The sequence below is a fragment of the Astatotilapia calliptera genome, chromosome 4, assembly GCF_964374335.1.
Source record: "Astatotilapia calliptera chromosome 4, fAstCal68.1, whole genome shotgun sequence".
Taxonomy (NCBI): Eukaryota; Metazoa; Chordata; class Actinopteri; order Cichliformes; family Cichlidae; genus Astatotilapia; species Astatotilapia calliptera.
The window spans coordinates 29,763,236-29,772,404 of record NC_137425.1 but is presented as its reverse complement, the minus strand read 5'-3'; the positions used below and the strand labels follow the sequence as shown (position 1 = coordinate 29,772,404).

General features: G+C 39.5%; 1 protein-coding gene across 1 annotated transcript; it reads left to right on the top strand.

Moving 5' to 3' along the window:
- The first annotated feature begins 2,301 nt into the window (after nt 1–2,301).
- On the top strand, nt 2,302–7,998 carry LOC113018130 (uncharacterized). The gene is made up of 4 exons (XM_026161186.2): nt 2,302–5,774; nt 5,878–6,024; nt 6,604–6,705; nt 6,879–7,998. Exons 1-4 carry the CDS (start codon nt 4,740–4,742, stop codon nt 7,182–7,184), a joined length of 1,590 nt encoding a protein of 529 aa, XP_026016971.2. The 5' UTR covers nt 2,302–4,739; the 3' UTR covers nt 7,185–7,998.
- Nucleotides 7,999–9,169: the final 1,171 nt, after the last annotated feature.

The following is a 9,169-nucleotide window of genomic DNA, read 5'->3' as shown; positions in this document are numbered from 1 at the left end:
AAGCGTGGCTGCAGGGCGGGCCCACTAGCTCGGTTAAAGAAAAAGCCATTTAAGCCACCGCTTCCGAGTATTTTCCTCTCCAACGTCAGGTCCATAACCAACAAAATCGACGAACTGAGATTACAAATTGCAGTCAACAAGTGTGTACGGGACAGCAGCATAATATTACTCACAGAGACTTGGCTGCAGCCATCAATTCTGGACTCGGCTATTGAGCTAGCAGGCCGCACGGTCCACCATCACGACAGGAACGGCCACTCCGGTAAGATCAAAGGAGGGGGTTTATGCATCTACACCAATGACAGCTGGTGCAAAAACACAAAGACTGTAGACAGCCATTGTTCCCCGGATTTGGAATATTTGACTGTGAAGTGCAGACCCGTCTACATACCTCGCGAGTTTACTGTTGTCATGGTAACGGCTGTGTATGTACCACCCGATGCTAATGCTAACTCGGCCATGGAGGAGCTGCACAAGACAATAAGCAACCAGCAGAACTCCCATCCAAACGCAGTGCACATTATAGCTGGGGACTTCAACCATGCTGATTTAAGGTCAGTATTCCCCAGATTTGAACAGCATATTAAATGTGCAACGAGGGGGGAAAACGCATTGGATAAAGCCTACAGCAACATCCAAAAAGGCTACAGAGCAACCCCTCTACCACATCTAGGTTTGTCAGACCACATGTCCATGCTGCTGATCCCTGCATACACTCCCATTAGGAGAAGAGCCCCCCCAGTCACAAAAACTATGAAAACCTGGCCAGAAGGTGCATCACATCAGTTGCAGGACTGTTTTGAAAACACGGACTGGAGTGTGTTCAAACATCAGGACCTTGAAGAGCACACAACATCAGTGCTCTCATATATTAACTTCTGTGCCAACAGTGTCACTGTGGACAAACTTCTCCGGGTGTATTCCAACCAGAAACCCTGGATGACTAAAGAGGTCCAGGTCCTGCTGAAGCAACGTGACACCGCTTTTAGATCCGGTGATGGTATGCAGTACAGTCCAGCCAGATCTGAGTTGAAAAGAGGCATCAGAGAGGCCAAGAGAAGGATCAAAGACCACTTCAGCACCAACAACTCACGACAGGTATGGCAGGGAGTTCAGCACTTAACCAACTACAAACCTTGCAATACCACATTGACTGAGGGTAACGCGGAGCTTGCGGAGGAGCTGAACCACTTCTTCGCACGCTTTGAGGTGAAGGCACCAGAGGCAGCAGCAGCAAAAACATCGGACAGCAGCAGCAGCCCAAGCCTCATAGTGCAGGAATATGAGGTGAGGCGCACACTGAGGGCAGTGAACCCCAGGAAGGCCGCCGGACCAGATGGGGTAACCACAAAGGTCCTAAAAGAGTGTGCAGACCAGCTGGCTGGGGTCTTCACTAAGATCTTCAACAGTTCACTGTCCCAGTCCTGCATCCCGCCGTGCCTAAAGTCAGCCACAATTGTCCCACTGCCAAAGCATACTAACATTAGCAGCCTCAACGACTACCGACCAGTTGCTCTAACACCTGTTATAATGAAGTGCTTCGAGAAACTGGTCCGACTTCACATCATGTCCTGCTTGCCACCCACACTCGACCCGCTCCAGTTCGCATACAGAGCTAACAGATCAACTGAAGATGCCATTGCTACAACGCTCCACACCACCATCTCTCACCTGGAAGTGCAGGGCCATTACGCCAGGCTGCTCTTTGTTGACTTTAGCTCTGCTTTCAATACAATACTCCCGGACAGACTAATAGTTAAACTGCTGGAAATTGGACTTCCTTCCACCACCGGCTCTCCACAAGGCTGTGTACTGAATCCCCTACTGTACACTCTGTACACACATGACTGTGTTAGTTCCCACCCAGACAACACAGTCATCAAGTTTGCAGATGATACCACCGTGGTGGGGCTCATCTCAGGGGGAGATGAGACTGCGTACAGAGCTGAAGTTCAGAGGCTGTCAGATTGGTGTGTAGATAACAACCTGGACCTCAATACCACCAAGACAAAAGAACTGGTAGTTGACTTCAGAAGGAGGAAGTCCGAGCTGCAGCCTGTCAGCATCAACGGGCAGTGCGTGGAAAGGGTCTCAATTTTCAAGTTTCTGGGTGTGCACATAGACACAGACCTACAATGGAGCTCTAACACCTCTGCGGTCTTATAGAAGGCCCAACAGCGTCTCCACTTTCTGAGAATCCTCAGAAAAATGGACCCGAAGAAGGAGCTGCTGACCGTCTTCTACCGCTGCTCCATTGAAAGTGTGCTGACATATTACATCAGTGTGCACTGTAAAAACTGTGATTGGGGTTAATTAGAATCTAATAGGAGAGTAATAGTAATTATTACTCAGTAAAAACGTGTATGAGTAGTTTTAATCAAATCTAAGCAAAATTCAACAATTTTGAGATGTTCAGTTATTTAAATTTACACAGTTTTGTTTGGGGTAAATTCAGCAATGGTTTGTTGAGTAGATTTTAAAAAAAATGTTTGAGTACTAAAAAAATTTAAGAAATCTAATAGATTTAACTGATGAAAGCATTTTCATTTTAATCATTGAACACTTCCACCCATAATCCTTTGTGCCACGTGCAGGACACACGCGCTTCATGAGTGGACATCTCCATTTTGTCAGAGGTAAGACTTCTTAATTTGTTCAAATATAAGACACGGTTTAAACAATAACGTATATCGGTTTTGAGTAAAGGTTTTAAACAGTATGATACGTCGAAATTTTATTAATAATCATCACTGTAATGATAGTATCGTATTTTTACACAAATGGCAGTTAGTGGACTGCTAGCACAAGGTCACTTTCCAAGCCTTCATGACTGTGTTACTGAACAGCTTTAACTAACCACATGTTTTACCGTATTAAAAAACATCAACGACATATTCCGATGAGTTTTAACGTCTTTCATCCACGTTTAAAAGTTCATGAAAAGGTTTTGCGGTCAGTTGTGAGTGATTTTGTCAGCCACAGTCAGTTTTTCGAACTCCAGTTTCCAATAATGGCGGCCGCTACTAAGTTTTAAAATTACTCTTAGTAATCTTTCTGGGTCACAAAATAAACTTTTAACATATTTTCAGGCGAGAAAGTAGCTGTGTAAACATCAAATATCTGCTCGGTTCATCAAGATATCGCATGTTTGCAAAAGTGCTTCGACGTTTTCGGAGCATCTGCTACCCACCAGCTCGATAGCAAGCCGGGAGCTCGAGGGTCACTGAAGCCGCTGAGAACGGCACAATTCCCGGCACATCATTTTCAGATCACCGCGGGGTTTCGCTACTCAGTTTAAACGTAATGTATAAGTCACTTAGACAACCTAAAAATGTTATTGTTTGGTTTTTTCGGTGTTTTATTTGTTCGTGAGTAAATCGGTTTGGCTGAGATTAAAGTTATTAGATTAGATTAGATAAAACAAAACTTTATTAATCCTCCGGGATTTTCACACAGCTGAATAAACGTCAAACAGAAAACTGATTAAACAAAAGTGTGAGACGGTCGAGAATTTACTCCAGCGTCCTGTTATATTTTAGATAGCAAGGAGCAGACGGCTGAGTTTATTAAACTCCACCGAGACAGCGGTGACGCTAATCAGAAGGCTAGACCGTCCAATTTCCCCAGCCGTTTACTTCCAGCCTACCCGACCTTCTGGGGACCCCGGCTGAGTTTATTAAACTCCACCGAGACAGCGGTGACGCTAATCAGAAGGCTAGACCGTCCAATTTCCCCAGCCGTTTACTTCCAGCCTACCCGACCTTCTGGGGACCCGGCCCACGTAGACCGCGAAGGCTGGGTCCTCAGGAGGATGCAGCCCATGAATTTGGACAAACTTTTAAGATATTTTCATGCGAGGTGCTGTGTAAACTTCAAATACCTGCTCGGTTTATCAAGACATCGCATATTTGCAAAAGTGCTCTAAAGGTTTGTGTTCGTTTAGAGGCGTTAAGTCAGTGTCAGTGAGTTTATATTTACTGTTAAGAGTAAATATCTCACCAGAAAATTTGTAGAATCATTATTAGAAAATAACAGTAAACGTCCTTATATGTTTTGAAATGTGTTAATCTATTGGAATGACTGCGTGTGTTTGTGTAAATTTTTTATTTTGGAGACTGCTATTAATGATAATGTTGCTTTCCTTTCAGGTAATGGAAGATCCCTCAACTTAAATTCACCTGATCAGCATGTACACTGTGCATTATAAAGTAAGTTGTGATAACATGTTATATTAAATTAAACTAATGGTTTTGAAATTGAAGCGGCATAAAATTACCAAGTTGACCCCACTTAATCTAACTTATTTGTTTTTGTAAAAACAATAAGTAGAAAATAATTGCTTATTATTTGTAGGATTTTTTTCTTCTTCTCTATAATCTCAACATCAAATGTGTATAGATACCCATGCTCTTACATTTGTCATGAAAAACTATTTAGATTCTTAGATATATATTTTTCCATCACTTTAGGACCTGGCAAATGGGATGGCAGTGTAAGATATGCAAATCTTTTTCAACAAACAAACAAACAACAAAAAACAAAACGACAACAACAAAAACTTGATAACATGTACATCTCCCAAGTATTTGTTATTTGCAACATTTGGTGTGTTGAAGTGTGCTTTTTGTTTTATAGTTTTATATCTCAACTATTGTATAAATGAAGAGTAATAACTAATTTTATTTAATTGAAGGGAAATTTAACTCTGCCCATTTACATTTTATTCTAGGTTGAACAAGATGGAGGCAAAGCTTCGTGTAATTATTGATGACCAAATCGAGAAGTTGGTTCTTCCATCAGGGATCCCACCAACATTGGAGGAGCTGCAGAGTGTTGTGAAGGATACTTTTGGGATTTCAAATGACTTCAGTCTTCAGTATTTTGACCCAGAATTCCAGGACTACTTCACTCTTCACAGAGCTGACCAGATAAAAGACAAAGACACTGTGAAGGTTGTTGGCATCACCCCAGTCATGCTAAGCTTGACTCCGGTTGATGACAGTTTTGGCGGCCCCTCTGGCCAACTGTCTGACTATGACTCCTCATATGCTGAGTCAGTTGTATCCAATGCAGACTCTGCTGCAACTACTTCTTCTCAGGACACCATTATTCTCAAAAGGCAGAAGACCACAGAACGTTGTGAGCCCTGGCCGAAACAGTTTCCCATTCCACAGTTTGCATATGAAACTGAGATGTACCTGGAAAGAGCCACTGAGGAGTATAAAAAGAATGGAAATCTTCTGCCCACCTCCAAAGTAAAGACTGATATTCTTGAGAAGTTGGCTGAAACTATATTTACATTTACGGCCTATCCTTCAAGTGCACAGGTTAGTTATGTTGCTGAGGCACTTGTGACAAAATACCCTTGTCTCAAGGAACCTGGCTCTTTCTCAGGTTATTATGGTTGGCAACAAAGCATCAAATACAAGATGGCCAATTATCGTACAAAACTTAGAGGGTTTGGTGTTCCTGAGTTGACATGCAATGCCATGAAACACAAGAGTCCAGGTGACCAGAAGTCTGCAAATAAAGTGAAAAAGCCTCGGAAAGCAGAGGTAAATTACCTTCCGCCATATCCAGCAGGTGAAGATGAGGACAGTCAAGAAGAAGAGAGAATTCAGTTGCTTACTGAAGTCAAGAAAAGAGACAACAACAAAGTGATAAAAGAAAAAATGGCTAAAACATTTGCACATAGACGACATGAAATTGTCAACCTGTCCCCCAGCATTGAAGACATCAAAGCCAGATGGCCAGCTTTGTTTGAGGCATCTCATGTGAGTTCCAAATTCATTTTGGGTAGGCTTTTGGGTTTTTTTAATGTAATCTTTCAAACTTCAAATAATTTGAGGCCGCATCATGTTTTTTTTTGTCGTTCAGCTGCAGGATGAGTTCTACAGGATCACCCTGGTACACCTTGAACCCAAATTCATGTCCATGCTGGATGAGTACACTCCCAAACTGTTGGCCCTTTTCCATTCCAAGGGGGGAGCCATGGGATTGAAGTTGCAGGCTATCATAGCCAAGGTATTTTCCACAGACATTTCAGCTTGGAATTTTATTTAAAGAATTTTTTTGTCAAATTTCATTTGCATGGTGCACAGCTCCACTAATTTGTTTGCATGTTTTTGTCAGTGCAAGAGGACGCCAGGACGTCACTGATATAATTAACAACACAATTATGGGTTTCATGTTTTAATTGTATTTTAAATACATGTCTATTCTTAGTAAAAACAAACAAACAAAAAACAAACAAAAAAACACAAGTACAGGTATTGCTGGGTTTTTGTTTTGTCCCAAGAAGGAAAAACCCTTTCTGACGAACATAAACTAAATTAGATAAAAAACTAAAAGAATAAATTAATGTAATTTACTAAAACGACACATTTAAAGATTGAAGCTTACAAGCATGTTGACAATACCTTTGTGTTGACTGTCAGCACCCAGGCATGTGCATTAACATCAGCTAATTATTGCACATAATGTTCCATGTGATGATAATTTGATATTTAACAGTTTTTTTTAATACTGCCAATTCTCACAGTTTTGTCTTAATAAATGGTCACTTATCTGATGGTAATTTTTGGAATTCTTGCTCATTTTCAGTCACCAAGCAATCCTAGCAATGACATAACCAGAAATCTGGTTATTCGGTGCTTGATGGTGTACCTTGGGGAGTCCATTGATCAACTGATCAAAGAGTACAGTGTAAGTGTTGAAGTAGAAACATTATTCTGTTTTTGTTATTCATATGTGTTTGTCAAGTTTCAAATAATTTGAGGCATTATCATGTTTTATTTGTCATTCAGCTACAGGATGTGTCCAGGAAATATTTCATGTGTGCAACTACAGTCAGAAAACCCATGTGTTTGTTGTTTCAGGATGCTGATGAGGATGGTGTGTCACAAGATCTTTCTGAACAGAGGATGAAAATCTACAAAATCAAGGCTGTTGGATCTGAGGAGGATGACATTGGCATTGTGCTGGAGGGTGTGAGAGTTATGCCTGCTCTGGGCAATTTTCCAAGAGCATGCGCAATGCTGGTTGAATTGACATATGCAGTCAATCTTGCCTATCCCAAAGAGCTAAAATACACCTTGGAAGTATTCCAGAAAACTTTCCTTGAACTGGATTGTGCTAAGCTCTCACCAAAAGTGAACAGCCTCAAGAACAAGTTATTGGCTTAAGTGAGGACTCTGAAAGAATGAAAGGGAAATAAGCTCACTGAAAACCTTTGGTTTGTCTTTGTTAGATGCAGCTATCTTTTCAGTTTTCAAAATAATTTCAACTTATTCATGTCTTACCCAAATGACCTGCAATGTGTCAGGCTGTATTTGTGCTCTTCATTTTAATGTTTGTTTTTTATTACCTACAAGTTTCTTAGGAATATTCTGTTTGAAAGGCAACAAATTGGAGGAATCACTAGTGAAGCTTTTCTTTGTTTATAGTGTATGTTACTATAAAACATTAGTTTAAAACAACTTTAAAATTTAACAGAAGTGCAGTCCTGTAGCTGTAGAAATGTTACTTCCTCTTACATGTGTCTTAGATTTTCTCAGGTTAAACATCCAAATTGGGATAAAAGGTTGATTTACATTATTGATATTCCATGTACATGAGTTAAAAAACCTTTGTTCTACAGTTATATTGAGTGATTCAATTTAACAAAAGATTGACTAACTAAAGTTTTTGTTAGTCAATCATAAATAAGTAACAGAGATAAAGGAAACGGTAAAGGATATTCAAATTTCAGGTTCATGTTGATATTACAGTCTAATCTAAAGATTAATTTCTTTTTTACAAAACTGGTTTACATTCATGCAGTTTATGTTGCTGTTGCTCTGTACACAAAGCTGTGTGATAAACTGTTTATGACACTAAAACAAATTTACAGCAGAGGAATGTATTTAGGAGATCAGGAGATTGTTGATGAGAATTCAGTGTATACGAGCAGAAAAATGTTATATTATAAATTACTGTTTTATTTTCCACAATAAAACAAATTACTGTTTTGATGTTTTCTTTGTGAAATTGATTCATTTTACTCAGAAAATAAGTTAAATTCATTTCATTTTCTCTTATTATTCAGTCATTATTTTTAAGGTTTATTTGGAAAATTATTGAATCCAATTTGAGTTTTACTGAAAAAACAAGAAGATTTCATTTCTTTGTAATGGATATTTTAGGAAGTTTTTACTAAACATTTGCCAGATAGTTAGTAAATTCAAAGTAATTTTTCTCAGAGACTTATTTCATATCAATTATTTTTTTTGGTAAAGTTGGGCAATTTCAACCTTCAGTTTGAGATTTTGACCCTAAATCCAACACATATTTACAGTTTAATTCTATTAATATCTACTTTTGTTTTCTATTTGAATTTAATTAACATTTTCTCTACATTTTACATAAATCTTTTGAAATTAAAATCTACTTAATTATTTCAAGTGTCACTTTGTTGCCATAACTTTTTTAAGTAACCTCTAGTCACAGTTTTTACAGTGTGTGTGGTTCTCCAGCTGCACCACAGGACACAGAAAGGCACTCCAGAGGGTCATCAATATGGCCCAAAAAATCAATGGACATCCTCTTCCCTCCCTGAAGGACCTGTACAGCACTCGCTGTCTCAAGAGGGCACGCAGCATCCTACAGGACTGCACACACCCAGGACACCGGGTGTTTAAGCTGCTGCCGTCTGGCAGGAGGTTCAGGCTGCTGAGGTCCCGAACAAATAGACTCAAGGACAGCTTTTACAACAGGGCAATAGCCCCGATCAATGCAAATAGCTGACCTAACTGGCTACCTCCCTGGACTTTTTTAGGGGGGAGGTAACAGTGTTTAAAACAATAACAATAATAATATTTATATTTATAACAAGATGCAATAATAATTAATGTGCAATAATAACACTGTGCAATACACATACACTTATTCTTCTTTTTTATACTAAGTTAATATACTGTGTTGTGTTGTTTATTGCGTTGTGATGTGTCATATCGTGTCGTGTTGTGTTATATGTAGTGCCGACGTAGGACAGTTTTCCAATTTCATTGTACTACTGTACTATGTATGACTGTGCAATGACAATAAAGAGTTATCTATTATCTATTATCTATTATCTATCTATTAACATGTTTGTATTTGTATCTGATGGAAGCCATCATTCATCCAGACT

Bases quoted from the DNA above. Each gene is read 5' to 3' on its own strand.
- LOC113018130 (XM_026161186.2), top strand. From the start codon at position 4,740: ATGGAGGCAAAGCTTCGTGTAATTATTGATGACCAAATCGAGAAGTTG. The intron at 5,775-5,877 runs GTGAGTTCCAAA...TTTGTCGTTCAG, and splicing joins CTTTGTTTGAGGCATCTCAT to CTGCAGGATGAGTTCTACAG. The intron at 6,706-6,878 runs GTAAGTGTTGAA...TTGTTGTTTCAG, and splicing joins AACTGATCAAAGAGTACAGT to GATGCTGATGAGGATGGTGT.